This window comes from Atractosteus spatula, chromosome 3, assembly GCF_055471065.1.
Source record: "Atractosteus spatula isolate fAtrSpa1 chromosome 3, fAtrSpa1.hap1, whole genome shotgun sequence".
In the NCBI taxonomy this organism is placed as follows: Eukaryota; Metazoa; Chordata; class Actinopteri; order Semionotiformes; family Lepisosteidae; genus Atractosteus; species Atractosteus spatula.
The window spans coordinates 71,737,906-71,753,713 of NC_142708.1; the positions used below are offsets into that span (position 1 = coordinate 71,737,906).

General features: G+C 49.7%; 1 protein-coding gene across 1 annotated transcript; it reads right to left on the reverse strand.

Moving 5' to 3' along the window:
* Window positions 1-4,911: 4,911 nt before the first annotated feature.
* On the reverse strand, window positions 4,912-15,501 carry ech1 (enoyl CoA hydratase 1, peroxisomal). The gene is made up of 10 exons (XM_088910441.1): window positions 15,354-15,501; window positions 12,118-12,298; window positions 11,730-11,818; window positions 9,832-9,956; window positions 9,240-9,288; window positions 8,935-8,999; window positions 7,581-7,651; window positions 6,525-6,596; window positions 5,494-5,644; window positions 4,912-5,210 (listed from the first exon to the last, which is right to left on the reverse strand). Exons 1-10 carry the CDS (start codon window positions 15,388-15,390, stop codon window positions 5,106-5,108), a joined length of 945 nt encoding a protein of 314 aa, XP_088766567.1. The 5' UTR covers window positions 15,391-15,501; the 3' UTR covers window positions 4,912-5,105.
* Between the last annotated feature and the right edge of the window lie 307 nt (window positions 15,502-15,808).

A 15,808-nucleotide genomic window follows, 5' to 3' on the forward strand; every position in this document is an offset into this window, starting at 1 on the left:
CTCTTCTCACCGGTGATTTTAACTTGCATATTGATAACTCCTCAGACGCTAATGCTATATTAGACTCTTGGAGACGTTTGACTATAAGCAGCATGTGGATAGTTCTATTCACAGACGTGGTCACCCCTTAAGATCAGATCACTTTATTAACCCTATGCAATCTCTTGCATAAGAAATTTGTCTTTTCACAGACCCCAGCTTGCTCTCCGTGAGACACACAGACAGGGAGAGTAGCTGGGGGTCAGAGCGCAGGGTCAGCCATTTATATGGCGCCCCTGGAGCAGTTGGGGTTAAGGGCCTTGCTCAGGGGCCCAACGGAGTAGGATTCTTCCGCCGGCCACAGGATATGAACCGGCAACCTTCCAGCCACAGGCGCAGATCCTGAGCCATTTTGGACTTGTTCGTCAGTAAAAGTCTAGACACAAATGTGTTACTAATATCTGATGTACTGATATCGGACCATCTCTGTGTGTTCTTTCATGTTAATTTACAAGTCAGGAAGAAAGTATCTGAATGTTATGTTTTAAGAAACGCTACATAAATTAAAAAACAGCTGAGACGTTTAAAAACGTTTTAAATAATGTTTCATGCACAGCGCCATCTCCCTCTTGCAATGATCTGGGTCATGCTCTGAATATTAAACTTAAGGAAACTCTTGACACTGTTGCACCAGCCAAATGGAAGAAAGTCTCACTCATAACACTCCTTGGATGAATGAGGAAATACTTCAACTTAAGGGAAATTGTCACAAATCGGAGCGCTTATGGAGGAAAAACTAAGCTGCAGGTTCGTTATGACATTCTGAGAGAGCAGATCTCCGCCTACAATACTCCCATAAACAGGGCAAGACAGTTGTACTTCTCTAATGTAATTAACAAACACAAAGACAATACCAAAGTACTGTTTTCCACTATAGACCATTTAATAAACCCTACTTTTTCTTGCAATTTTTCTTATGATGTATCTTCTACAAAATGTGAAGAGTTTGCAATTCGTTTCCAAGATAAAATAACTTTGATTAGACAGAATATAGCTCAGACAACCACGGTGAGTTTCCCTGATTGTCCTGATCAGCCACCTCCATCTGTTATGACATCTTTCTCTGTTAATAATCTTCAGACACTTAAAACTGTTACAGACATATTAAGGTCTTCCACGTGTGATCCTGAGCCTATTCCTACAACTCTTTTTAAGGTTTTTGATTGCGTGCAAGATAATGTTTTAACTATTGTAAATTGCTCTCTGTCAACTGGAGTTTTCCCAAATGCTTTCAAGACTGCCTTGGTGAAGCCTTTACTAAAAAAGACTAATATGGATCCTGCTGTTGTCAGCAATTTTAGACCCATTTCAAATTTTCCTTTTTTAAGTAAACTTTTAGAGAAAGTTGTTTTTATTCAATTCAATGAATATCTGATCTCTAACAATTTTTTTGAGAAATTTCACTCAGGTTTTCATTCACACCATAGTACAGAGACGGCATTATTCCATGTTGTGAATGACCTGAGACTGAGTGCCGATAAACATAATGCCTCTGTTTTGGTTTTACTTAATAATAATAATAATAATTGCTTACACTTATATAGCGCTTTTCAGGACACTCCACTCAAAGCACTTTACAGGTAATGGGGATCCCCTCCACCACCACCAATGTGCAGCCCCACCTAGATGATGCAACAGCAGCCATAGTGCACCAGTACGCTCCCCACACACCAGCTCTCAGTGGGAGGAGGGCAGAGTGATGAAGCCAGTTCAGAGATGGGGATTATTAGGAGGCCATGACTGGTAAAGTCCAGGGGGAAATTTGGCCAGGACGCCGGGGTTACACCCCTACTCTTTTCGAGAAATGCCCTGATCTCTCTACTTGATCTCAGTGCAGCTTTCGATACAGTTGATCACAAGATTCTGATCCACCGACTTGAAAACTGGGTAGGTCTTTCAGGGACAGTTTTAGAATGGCTTAAATCTTATTTGATGAATAGACAGTCTTTTGTTGCTTTGGGAAATCAATCATCAAAACATTTTGACATTTCTTGTGGAGTTCTGCAGGGTTCCATTTTAGGACCTCTGCTCTTTTCATTATATATGTTACCTTTAGGTCATGTAATTAGGAACCATGGGATCAATTTTCATATAGCTATGCCGATGATATACAACTGTATATCTCTATTGCATCTGAAGATGCAAGCTCTGTCATTGTGTCTGACCTGGACTCCTTGGAGGTAGTGGCTGAGAGGAGAATGATGTCCAAACTAGAGGCCATCATGGACAACTTCTCCCATCCCCTCTATGACAGGCTTGCAGGAATGAAGAGCACATTCAGCAATAGACTGATTCATCCACGGTGCGACAGGGAGCGCTACAGGAGGTCATTCTTGCCGTCTGCCATGAGACTGTACAACGCATCCACCTTGCGTCTTGGCAGAGGCAACATCGACAGTGACCTGTTTCTGGACTGAACGCATCTACACATCTACTGCTACATCTGTTCTCTTTCTTTTTCTTTTTCCCGTTTACAACCACTTTTTGTGCAATATATGCCAGGGACCTGTGCAATACATTTATATTTATATCTATAGTTACATCTATATTTATATTCATATGTGTGATACGATTTTCTGTGTACTGTTCTGTTCTAGTTTGTTCTTGTGTGTCGGACTGTGAGTAACTCTTGTATTGTATTGTATGTATTGTACTATTATTATATAATTCGTTACACTGTGGCTGTGTTGTGTGTGTTAAGCTGCTGTTGCACTGCAATTTCCCTCACGGGATCAATAAAGTATCTATCTATCTAAGATCAAAACTCCATCAACAGACTAATCGACTGTGTGTTAGATATTTCTCAGTGGATGTCCCAAAATTTTCTACAGTTCAATCAAGACAAGACTGAAATATTGATATTGGGTACTAAAATTCAGAAAGAACTCTTGCAGGATTAATTGGGCTCTTTTGCTTCATATGTTAAATCTGAAGTACGAAACTCAATTCTGATCTTCTGTTTTGCCCCTTACATAAATAGGGTTACTAAAGTTGCATTCTATCATTTAAGAAACATTGCGAAAGTTAGGCCTTTTTTATCCCAGGGCGATGCAGAAAAATGTGTCCATGCATTTGTTACCAGTAGAATCGATTATTGTAATGCTCTGTTTAGTGGGCTTCCCAAGAAAATAATAAATCCCTTAAAAGTTGTTTAAAATGCAGCAGCATGGATCCGAACAAAAATAAGAAAGAGAACACGTATCACTCCTGTTCTGAAAGAACTTCACTAGTTACCTGTATTATCTAGGATAGATTTTAAAGTTCTTTTACTTGTTTTTAAAGCTCTAAACGGCCTAGCACCTGTATACCTTACTGAATGTCTGTCTTTACATGTTCCTATATGTGACCTGAGACCTACAAATACTGGCTTTCTGGAACTCACTTCCACTTTTTATTAGGCAGTCAAGCTCGGTACATAATAAAAAAAATATATTTTTACTTAAGCTTTTAGTTAAAATGGTTCTTTGTTCTTTCTATTTATCTTTATTTTTTATTTATCTTTTATTGTTCTTATTTTATTATGAATTTCCTAATTGTTATTTCTTCTTCAAGCATAAATTGACATTTATTTTGCTTTACTGTTATTACTGTGTTTGCCTTTACAGCTGAAAATATATCTCTTAATTTTAAGATTTGATTTTTACACTTGGTTTGTAAAGCACTTTGAGCTCCTATTTGTATGAAAGGTGCTCTATAAAGTTTATGATGATATTATTATATCTACTGAAGAGGTAAGAGAGACACCTGGGAAGTGAGATAATCTCATTTCTTGTTTTTGTATTTTTGCAAACTATGCAGTCTAGTGGCTTGAAGTAGGCTTTGTGCTCAAATATCTAGAAAGATGCTGCCTGTCCTTGGTCAGTAAGATAAAGGGCATGTATTTGGTAAGCTGGCTTTATGCCCAGAACATGATAAGAACTAATTGTTGTCTAGTCTGCAACTTAGATCTAATTAATTAGCATGTTGCTGTCTTATCATTTGTTCAGAATGTGTTGTAGTAACTTGTTTGTTTTATGGTATAAAAGACCATCTTTAGCTACTTACTTTTTAAGTCTGGTGGTTGCAAGCCAGACTTCCATATGCATATGAAATAAAGAGACTTCTGCTTCACAGACACCTGAACTTTGTCATATTGTCAAAGACGTTTGCTAATAACGCAGCTGAAGTTTGTTCTGTTCTGGGTGTGATGCTGTTGGTGTCTCTTTGTCTCTTCTCTGGCCTGCGCGTGGCTGGACTCTGCTGATTTCTGGATTTCCTCTGCTGAGCTGTCCACGCAGACTGGCTTGTGGCCTTCTGCCCTTTGACCTTTATTCACTTCTATTGCTTGGCTCCAGTGATTGATTTCATGGGTGCAAACGTGAGAATTAATTGTGCACCAGATACATGTGTGGCGGAGCGGTGGCTCTGTGGCTGAGGATCTGCGCCTCTGGCTGGAAGGTTCCCGGTTCAAATCCCACAGCTGGCAGAGGAATTCTACTCCGCTGGGCCCCTGAGCAAGGCCCTTAACCCCAGCTGCTCCAGAGGCGCCGTATAAATGGCTGACCCTGCGCTCTGACCCCCAGCTTCTCTCCCTGTCTGTGTGTCTCATGGAGAGCAAGCTGGGGTCTGCAAAAAGACAAATTCCTAATGCAAGAGATTGTAAAGGGTTAATAAAGTGAACTGATCTTATGTCAGCAGGCACTGCCCAGCGACGGGTTGAGAGTCCGCCCACCCGTTTCCCAGGGCTCTGCTCTGCCCTGGGCACTCGCTCCACTTACCGATCTCCGGGATATTACAACTGAGATTCCCGCAGGAACCTCGTCCTTACGGCAGGATTCCAGTGAAGGGCCCGCCGTACAGTATACTGCCGCAAGGACATCCAGAGCACCACAGTTCCCCTCGTCAAATACTCTTTTATTGAAACAGAAAGACGCAAACGACAGGGCGACTGGACATGAGCCAGGAAAACGCAACTCCTCTCAGCTGTGAAGCCTGAGGCAAATAAAGGCTGAGGAAGAGGACAAAATGAAAGGAAGCTATTCTGCCACCTCTCCTCTCCCATCGACCCGGGCCCGTCCCCCAGCCCCTCACAGTTTGGAGAAAGGCACGTCCTTCGGGCTCTTCTTCTCCAGCACTGCCTGAGCCGCCTTGACGATGTCCTCGGTCTGCAGCATGCTCATGTTCCACGTGGCCTGAAAGCACAGGCAGCGCTGAGGTCAGGAACTCCTAGCCAGCCTGTCCTCCTGTCCCCCAAGAGCCCCGCTTCAACAACCTCACGCTCTGCATTTTGACACATTTCCAAAGAAAAAAACTGTGTGTGGGGTTGATCAGTGTGTGTGTGTGTCTCCTGGGTGTGGGTGAGGTTTGATCAGTGTGTGGGTGGGGTTGATCAGTGTGGCTCCAGTGTGTATGTGAGGTTTGATCAGTGTGTGTGTGGGTGTGTGTATGTGTGTACAGTATATTGGCCTCACTCACTATGTAGTCCAGGCTTTCCTGCACGCTGTGGTCCCGGGAGTACAGCAGGTTGATCTTGGTGCCCTGCACTGCGACTGGGCTCCTCGCTGCGATCTCTGCTGCCAGCTCCAGAGCCGCGCTCATCATCGTCTCCTTGTCTGGAAACACGCGGCTGAAGGAAAGGACAGGCGGCATCACTCTCTGTCCATGACACAGAACAACAGACACGCATAACCAGACAGAGACCTTCAGATCAGCACTCTCACAGACACAAAAAACTGGCAGGAAGAGACAGAGAACCCCCCAGACAGAAGTTATAGCCAGCAGCTACATCACCCTGCAACTCACAGCTAGCTGCCCACTGGAGCACCGCAGTGTGAGCCTGGCCAGTACCTGGATGGGAGGCCTCCTGGGAAAGCTGAGGTTGCTGCTGGAAGAGGTGTTAGTGGGGCCAGTAGGAGGCGCTCACCCTGCAGTCTGTGTGGCTCCTAATGCCCCAGTATAGTGAAGGTGACACTATACTGTAAAAAGGCGCCATCCTTCGGATGAGATGTAAAACCAAGATCCTGACTTTCTGTGGTTGTTAACAATCCCAGGGCGTTTCTCAAAAAGAGTAGGAGTGTTACCCTGGTGTTCTGGCCAAATTTCCCCCTGGACTTTACCAGTCATGGCCTCCTAATAATCCCCATCTCTGAACTGGCTTCATCACTGTGCTCTCCTCCCCACTGAGAGCTGGTGTGTGGGGAGAGGACTGGTGCACTATGGCTGCCGTCGCATCATCCAGGTGGGGGTACACACTGGTGGTGGTGGAGGGGATCCCCATTACCTGTAAAGCACTTTGAGTGGAGTGTCCAGAAAAGTTCTATATGAATGTAAGCAATTATTATTATAAGAGATCTTGCGGACAGAGGAGAGACAAGCAGTCTGGCAGAAAGAAAGGAGACAGTCTCGCAGAGAGAGAGAATACAGCCCGTTACACAAACAGGAGACTGATCCACAATGACAGAACACAGGGCCACAGACGGAGCCCTTCGGAGAGACGGGAGACAGACCTGACCAGCCCACAGCCCTTGGCTTCTTCAGACCACATCTTCCTGGCAGTGAGGGCGAGCTCATTCACCAGACTGAAAGGCAGACAAGCGGAGAGGCCAAGTCGACAACACAGGCGGTGCAAGACTGTGAGCACCTGTAGGCACAATCCAGAGACAGCCGCCTGCTCTGGTCTGGGCAAAGCCGGGATCAAACTGAGTGGGCGAAGGGTAATATAAGCAGGGCAACAGCCTACAGGGGTAAAAGCAGCGCCCCCAGGTTGACAGGTTGAGGTGTGTGTGCCTTTCCTACCTCTAACAAAATACAATTGTAATGACCAAGTGTCAATGTTCAGTGCGTGTGCAGATAATACATAAACAATTAAAACCGTGTGGTAACGCAGAGATAAACTGTACATTTCCCAGCTCTTACATTTCCCTGTCCACCGCAGCTACACAGTGAGGCACCCAACTTGTGACTTGAGCTTTCGGCACGTCTCTTTAAGGCCTCTACATGGCTAATCAACTATCAACAGACCACCGATCGAAGGGCTGACAGCAAATTGTGAAAACGTCTAAACATGTGAAGCTCTTCTTTCTCTGTACTTTGATCCCCAAGTTGTAGAGCTAATCCATTTGTCTACAATGGACAGGGCAGTAGGGCTAACATGGTATGACAGCACAACCTGTTATTAGTTGTTTGTTGTGGACAAAGTACACTTCGATCTAAAACTAACTCTAGAGACGCCAATTAAAGGCGGGAATATTTCTGTACTGCACTTCCATTCCTTGTACAATTCTGAAATAAGCTTGAGTGGAACTGGGTTAACTGCACTTGGCTTGTATTAAATGTGCTCTCTACCTAACCAGGCGACGCTGCTGTTACAGCAACCCGGAGCCATCTACAACGTGTCAGACAGGGGCGAGGTCGTCGACGGACCGGTGTTTGAGTGCAGCTGCCTGGCGTGTCTGGAGGCCGGAAGGCGGACTGGGCCCTGCCCACAGGTGCACCCTGCAGTCTGAAGTGGACGGCGGGAGGCTGCTGGCCGTGATTCGCCCTGCAGCTTGACCGGAGCTCACCTGCGGCTTCCGATCACCTTGGGGAGGCGCTGCAGAGTGCCCACGTCCGCCGCCAGCCCGATGTCCACCTCCTGCAGGCGAGGGGAGAGTTTCTGTGACGGACGAGACGCCTGCTCGGGGCTCGCGGAGCGACCGGTTCTCCCGGACCAACTCCAGACCCCAGCAGAGCCGGGGCGCCTACCCCGCTGGCCTGCGTGTTTACTCGGGGACCTGGGGTCCTAATCAGAGGGCTGACTGCTGGCGCTTCATGCGTTCAGTTGGCCACCAACTGCAAAATGAGACGAGCTCAATCCGTTCTGAAAGCGCCCGGCTGTGAACAGGGGGACTGGGACCTCTATTCTGAGGCCCGTTTTATGGGGTTGCAGGCTTCAAAGAAGAGTGACCCCACACATGCCTGAGGTAAGGAACTGAATCTCTTTAGTCCTGTCAGAACGGAAGGTGCCGTCTTCCACTAGGGGAGTCTGCGACGATCTGATTAAAGGCGGGTCTGGTCCCCTTTAATTAATTGTTCCCTGTTGGGCTCCTGCCTTCTTCTTCGCAGCAGCTGTAGGCCTGGAGACTGCGGCTGGCCAGACCAGAGAGGGGGGGCTGTTTCTCTGCCTGCTCGCTGTGCTGAAATAACCAGTTTCACAGCTACTGGGACAGCGGCCTGCAGCTCCTTGGGAAGAAAGGATTTTTCCTCTGGCCTAACAGCAGGGCGGCTGGACAGCAATGCTAACGGGAAGTTTCTGGACTGGGAGAGGAAGTCAGACAGTCCCACAGAAGAAGACTGCCATGTGGACTGGGGAGAACATGCAAACTCCCCACACAAGGCTACCCCACGTACAGGATCAAACCCAAAACAAAAACTGGGAAACACCAGCTGTGCTCTCCTGCTTGGGAAATCCCAGTCACAGCTGGCTAGTGGCATGCTGCACGCTTGAGCTGGCAAAGTCTGCATCATAAAGCTAAACTTGCGTTCTGAGGTCACGTAGATCCTATCCTTTTTAATAGATCTATTGTGTTATTGTTGGTTTTTGAATTTGCAATGTCTTATCTGTGATCTCAGGTCTGATTCATCTGAACAAAATCCAAGTGGAGAGGTTGCGTCTACTGCAATAAAGTTCTTCGGTCCCAGTTAATCCAAAGTTAAAAAGTTTAAAACTTGAAATATTTTTCTTTCTTTTCGTTACTGTCATGTGAATTGGTATCAGCGAAGTATACTTCAGTGTGTTTACTAAGAGGGCTAACAGTCATGAGTAAGTGGATTTGTCATCTGTATTCTTCTACTTTCAACTGCCCAGTACTCCCAGGGCACCGGGCACCTCTCTCGGGGTCAGGGGTCAGAGTTCACAGAGGGGGAGAGGTCTCCTACCTTGACCTGGAACCAGGCGTCCTGAGTGCAGAGTCTGATGTCGCAGGCTGAGATCAGGTCCACCCCTGGCGACAGACACACACAGCTCAACACGCGCACTGCACAACGACAACACACACTTCACCGCCCGACGGTATTCTCGCCGATCCCCGCGGGAGGCTCGCACGCCTCACACCAACTGCACACACACTGTCTCTCTTCCCAGACACTGTAGCTCCCTGGAGCGCAGAGCTCAGCGCGCTGCTGCTTGGACCCGCCCCTGCTACCACCTCACCGGGCGCTACGGAAAACCAGCCCACACTGACCTCCTCCCACGCAGGCTCCATGGACAGCCACCACCACGGGCTTCGGGCACTGCGGACAGAGGACAGAGGACAGAAGACAGCCGGTCACTCCTACAGCGAGTCCCCTCCTCCCCTCCCCCTCTCAGGGGCCCTGTCCACTCCTGTCCCCCAGCGACAGGACAGCCAGTCACTCCTACAGGGGCCCTGTCCACTCCTGCCCCCCAGCGACAGGACAGCCAGGTCACTCCTACAGGGGCCCTGTCCACTCCTGTCCCCCAGTGAGAGGACAGCCGGTCACTCTCCAGCCGGACAGCTGGACGGACACGTGTCCTGGAGAGTCAGGTGGACGGGGGACAACACCATGAAGGACAAGACCTCCAGCCGTCCCCAGTCTGCCCCTAACCTGCTGGACTCTCCCTCCCCGTGTGTAAACGTGTCCCGAACTGCTCGCCGCCCTCTCGTGTGAGATCAGCCCCGATTAATCTGCTCACAGCTGTGGCCCTGGGCCGAGCCACCAGGGGGCGCCACAAGCCTGCCGCACGGAGCTTTGCCTGTTGCCCCATGATGCACCTGCCAGGACAGGACTGGCCCTGCCCCTCCCCGTCCCGCTCACCCTCTCGATGACGGTGAAGGTCTCCTGGTACTGGCAGATGGTCTTGCGGATGTTCCAGGCCTTGCGGGCGGTGTCGTCCCCCTCGGGCTGCAGGACGTGGCCGGCTATGTCCATCAGGTCGATACCTGGCACAGAACACAGCGCCGTCAGCGTCTGCACGCGCGGCGGTCCGGTCCGGGCCGGTCCGGCTCTCACCGGCGGCGCTCGATACCGCAGCACCCAGCGCGAGCTCAAACAAGCTCCACCAGTGCAGTCTGCAGTGAGAACCTGCAGGTAATAAGACCTGGACTGGACCACACCGCTGTGCACTGGGAGCCTGAGAGCAGGGGCGTTTGAGCTCCTGTGACTGTGGGGGCTCGTCAAGGACTTTCAGTCTACTGTCAGCCAGGGCAAACTCTGCACAGGGTGAATACAGAGCTCTGTGAAGTTGGCCCCCTACAGACGGCACAAACGATGAAACCCAACTCATTCGTTAGTGCTGCGCTTGTGCCGGTTGGTGCCGTTGAAAGTAGCGTTTGTGCTGCTTGCGTTCCCGAGATATAGCGCCTTGTTTTTCCGGTGATCACGTGACCATGCAGGTCCATGAAGTCCCCCCCTTGAAAGTAGCATTTGTGCTGTTTTTTCAAGACAGCCACGCGATTACCCAATAAAACAGGGCGCTATATCTCGGAAACAAAAGCAGCACAACTGCTACTTTCAACGGCACAAACGCAGCACTAACAATTGCGGTGGGTTTCATCGTTTGTGCTGTTTCTGAGGTGGGGGGGGGGACTTCATGGAGCTGGACAAGCAAACATGTCCTGGGTCATTACATTGCAGACTGCAGAAGACACGACTTCACCTGGGAGAAATCTGACGATCTAACAAAGGCAGTCATACCTGTGTCTTCACACCAAGGACTGACCAGAAACACACAGATAAAAGGACTGTGAGCTCATCGTTTCATGTTTGCGCATAAGACCCCTGTAAATACATACACGTGGATAACGCCAGTTTTTCAGAGAACCTAGATATATGTTCACTTCTGTTCTGTGAAAATAAGAATATTTTCCAATATTGCCGCGGTCTGCATGTGTGAGATGGTAGACTCGCATGTGTTATGAACTGTGTAAACTTTATACATAGTGCCCCTTTAAAAAAAAAAAAGTCCTGAATTACTGGTTCCTTTTCATGTTGGCCAATGTGCTTTGGATAACAAAGAGCATCAATGGTTCAGAAAGTTGCAAATTCAAGTCTTTTAAAACACGTGGCTCGACAGACAGGTCGAATCTTCACTCGTCCCTTGATGCCTATGTTTATTTAAGAAGGAGACAATGCGAAACCTTTTACTTCTTCAGATTTCTAAAAAAGGACACCGCTACAAGGTATTAAGACGTGTTCATTAAAGCCTCTTTGTAAGAACATACAATTATTCACTTTTTAAGGCTTCACCCGCAACTCTTCTGATTCGGGTATGATATTGGAGACAAATTTAATTTTCCTGTTCACACAAACACATAGGAGATAATGATATTAAATGCAAAATCCACCGCCGTACCTTCACCAGGGCAAACAGAGGAACAAACTTGCAGAACTGTTACTCTCGCGCCGGTAACAGAGCGCTTGAACTCGGCAGACGGGGTCACTGGAGGGCAAAGTCACCGTGTATGGTCACGTGATCACTGGAACATCAAGGCGCTATATCTCGGGACACAAACACTACTTTCAACAGCACAAACTGGCACAAACGTAGCGCTAACGAATGAGGTGGGTTTCATCGTTTGTGTCTGTAGGGGGGGCAACTTCACGGAGCTTGAATCCAGACCCCAGACTGGCTCTACAGGACGGCTGGTCAGGAGCTACGGTTGTTCTTGTCCACACGCAGACGACAGCACAGCCGGGCTCCCTCTCCGTCTTACCGGCAGTGAATATTTGACCAGCTCCTGAAACCACAACGGCACGGCACTCCGGGTCCGCGGCGATCTGAGAGAAACACTGCACCATCTCCCTGAGACACAGACAGCGGGAGAGAGACAGGAGGAGGGAGAGAGACAGGTGGCATGGCATTATCCAGGTGCAGTTATCCAGGTTACCACAGACAGTGAAACGTGAACAGGAGGCAAGTCTTTACACAAAGGGTTGTGGGAGTGTGGAACACTATGGCTCCATGCTCTTGTAGATACCCTGACTTCTTTAAAACAAATGGCTGGCTAAGATCCTCAGATCAGTTCACTACCTCCCATCAGCCTCCTCTCGGCTGTCACTCTTCCCCGTTAGCGAGCCCCCTGCGTGCCCCGCCCACCCCACCTCCAGAAAGCTCTGTTCATGGCGTTCCGTTTCTCCGGGCGGTGCAGCTCCACGTGAGTCACCGTGTCCGTTACCCTGGTAACACACAGCGTCTCGAACGCCGCGGGGGGCTCGGGCTCAGCCCCCGCCCCCGACGACATGGCCCTGACCACGCCCAGTCTGGGGAGCCACGAGGCCGGGCCTGTAGGTGAGAGGGAGAGACAGGATTACAGCAGGCAGGAGAGAGGAGCAGAGAGGGACAGGAGAGACAGGATTACAGCAGGCAGGAGAGAGGAGCAGAGAGGGACAGGAGAGACAGGATTACAGCAGGGCTGGAGAGAGGAGCAGAGAGGGACAGGAGAGACAGGATTACAGCAGGCAGGAGAGAGGAGCAGAGAGGGACAGGAGAGACAGGATTACAGCAGGCAGGAGAGAGGAGCAGAGAGGGACAGGAGAGACAGGATTACAGCAGGCAGGAGAGAGGAGCAGAGAGGGACAGGAGAGACAGGATTACAGCAGGCAGGAGAGAGGAGCAGAGAGGGACAGGAGAGACAGGATTACAGCAGGCAGGAGAGAGGAACAGAGAGGGACAGGAGAGACAGGATTACAGCAGGCAGGAGAGAGGAGCAGAGAGGGACAGGAGAGACAGGATTACAGCAGGGCTGGAGAGAGGAGCAGAGAGGGACAGGAGAGACAGGATTACAGCAGGGCTGGAGAGAGGAGCAGAGAGGGACAGGAGAGACAGGATTACAGCAGGGCTGGAGAGAGGAGCAGAGAGGGACAGGAGAGACAGGATTACAGCAGGCAGGAGAGAGGAGCAGAGAGCGACAGGAGAGACAGGATTACAGCAGACAAGAGAGAGGAGCAGAGAGGGACAGGAGAGACAGGATTACAGCAGGGCTGGAGAGAGGAGCAGAGAGGGACAGGAGAGACAGGATTACAGCAGGCAGGAGAGAGGAGCAGAGAGGGACAGGAGAGACAGGATTACAGCAGGGCTGGAGAGAGGAGCAGAGAGGGACAGGAGAGACAGGATTACAGCAGGGCTGGAGAGAGGAGCAGAGAGGGACAGGAGAGACAGGATTACAGCAGGGCTGGAGAGAGGAGCAGAGAGGGACAGGAGAGACAGGATTACAGCAGGGCTGGAGAGAGGAGCAGAGGGACAGGAGAGACAGGATTACAGCAGGGCTGGAGAGAGGAGCAGAGAGGGACAGGAGAGACAGGATTACAGCAGGCAGGAGAGAGGAGCAGAGAGGGACAGGAGAGACAGGATTACAGCAGACAAGAGAGAGGAGCAGAGAGGGACAGGAGAGACAGGATTACAGCAGGGCTGGAGAGAGGAGCAGAGAGGGACAGGAGAGACAGGATTACAGCAGGCAGGAGAGAGGAGCAGAGAGGGACAGGAGAGACAGGATTACAGCAGACAAGAGAGAGGAGCAGAGAGGGACAGGAGAGACAGGATTACAGCAGGCAGGAGAGAGGAGCAGAGAGGGACAGGAGAGACAGGATTACAGCAGACAAGAGAGAGGAGCAGAGAGGGACAGGAGAGACAGGATTACAGCAGGGCTGGAGAGAGGAGCAGAGAGGGACAGGAGAGACAGGATTACAGCAGGCAGGAGAGAGGAGCAGAGAGGGACAGGAGAGACAGGATTACAGCAGGGCTGGAGAGAGGAGCAGAGAGGGACAGGAGAGACAGGATTACAGCAGGGCTGGAGAGAGGAGCAGAGAGGGACAGGAGAGACAGGATTACAGCAGGGCTGGAGAGTGGAGCAGAGAGGGACAGGAGAGACAGGATTACAGCAGGGCTGGAGAGAGGAGCAGAGAGGGACAGGAGAGACAGGATTACAGCAGGCAGGAGAGAGGAGCAGAGAGGGACAGGAGAGACAGGATTACAGCAGGGCTGGAGAGAGGAGCAGAGAGGGACAGGAGAGACAGGATTACAGCAGGGCTGGAGAGAGGAGCAGAGGGACAGGAGAGACAGGATTACAGCAGGGCTGGAGAGAGGAGCAGAGAGGGACAGGAGAGACAGGATTACAGCAGGGCTGGAGAGAGGAGCAGAGAGGGACAGGAGAGAGGATTACAGCAGGGCAGGTGCAAGGAGCAGAGAGGGACAGGAGAGACAGGATTACAGCGGGGCTGGAGAGAGGAGCAGAGAGGGACAGGAGAGACAGGATTACAGCAGGGCAGGAGAGAGGAGCAGAGAGGGACAGGAGAGACAGGGTTACATCAGGGCTGGAGAGAGGAGTGGACTGGGACAGGAGAGAGGAGCAGAGAGGAACAGGAGAGAGGGGGCAGACTGGGGTGAGGGAACGGACACTGGTAAGCAGAGACATTCTAGAATCCAAGAAACAGAGGTTTCTGAACGAAAGCAGACAACACACTGACCGAGTACTGGACCAGGATGGGAGACAAAAAGGAGAATCAGACCTTGACCAAGTATGGTCTCATTGACCATAGAAACTAGCCACAGACAGACCTGGCTATCCAGAGAGGACAGACTCAGTGACCACAGCCTGACCATAGACCCTGGACACAGACAGACCTGGCTGTCCAGAGAGGACAGGTTGTGCTCCACTGCCAGAAGGGAGAATCAGAGACAGAAGATGCACTTTCTGCTGCACTGGTAGAAATACTCTGGGATTAGACAAACATTCTCCCCTATAAATAACAAATCTAATCCCAGAATTCCCACAGCTGCCGGAATCAGAACAGCTTCAGCCCTACTGCAGCCCAGAGTGTGATCTCCTGTCACAGCCTAGGGAGCAGGCAGTGAGCCTCTTAAATATTATGTTTGTTGTAAACGTATTGTTAATTGTTATTGCTGAGACAACACTGTGGTTCATCGATCGTTCCAAAAACCGTTGTTGCAGAATTTCAGTGGGGTCACTCACTGGTCACGCGTGACCTCTCACCCACTTCATACACAGCCCACCAGATCCGCGCCACTGGCTTAAGAAACTTTTTTTCCATAAGGATTTTAACACAGCTTCCAAAATGAGCTCAGTGAAGCGCGGACGGGGCTGACAGATGCTGGCACTGCTGTTCCGGAGTGCAGTTCAATTGTTAAACACTGTTACCGCTGGCGCAAAGTTTGGTTGCTTGTTGAAACCACGGGACAAGAATTTAAAACCAGTTTGATGGGTTGCTAGCAGACGCGACTAAATCGGCTAGCGGAAAGGAGAACATTGCAATTGGTGATTAACGCTTCGTTTCGATAAGTCTGTCAATGCGACCTTCCAACATGTTAACAAGAAACTCACGTTTTCCCAGCGCACAGCGAAGAGCGATACCAGCCATAGCAATCCAGTGTGGAGACCTGGCCGACCTTTGACCCAGTTACCGCGGACGAAGGGACCGTCTCCAAAGTGCTTAACATTCAAGGAAGCGTACGTACGACCAGGGGAGAGAGAACATTTACGATGGAAAATCTAAATGGTGTCCAGGACTACCTCTCATCATACGCCCTAACACGAGAGTGATGCTACCACTCATATCTAATTGCGACGTAAATTTACCAATGTCGTCATGAATGACCTTGTCGGTTCCGCTTACCGTTTTTATTGACTATCCCTTTATGTTGCGACACAGCCATTGCTCTAAGCGAGTACGGAAGCCGAGGTGGTTCGAAACGCCCCGACTTGCTCCTTTTCGAAACAAGCGAATGTCGCTGAAGATTTCATTTTCAGAAGTCTCTGGGCTCGGCAAGATCCTTGCA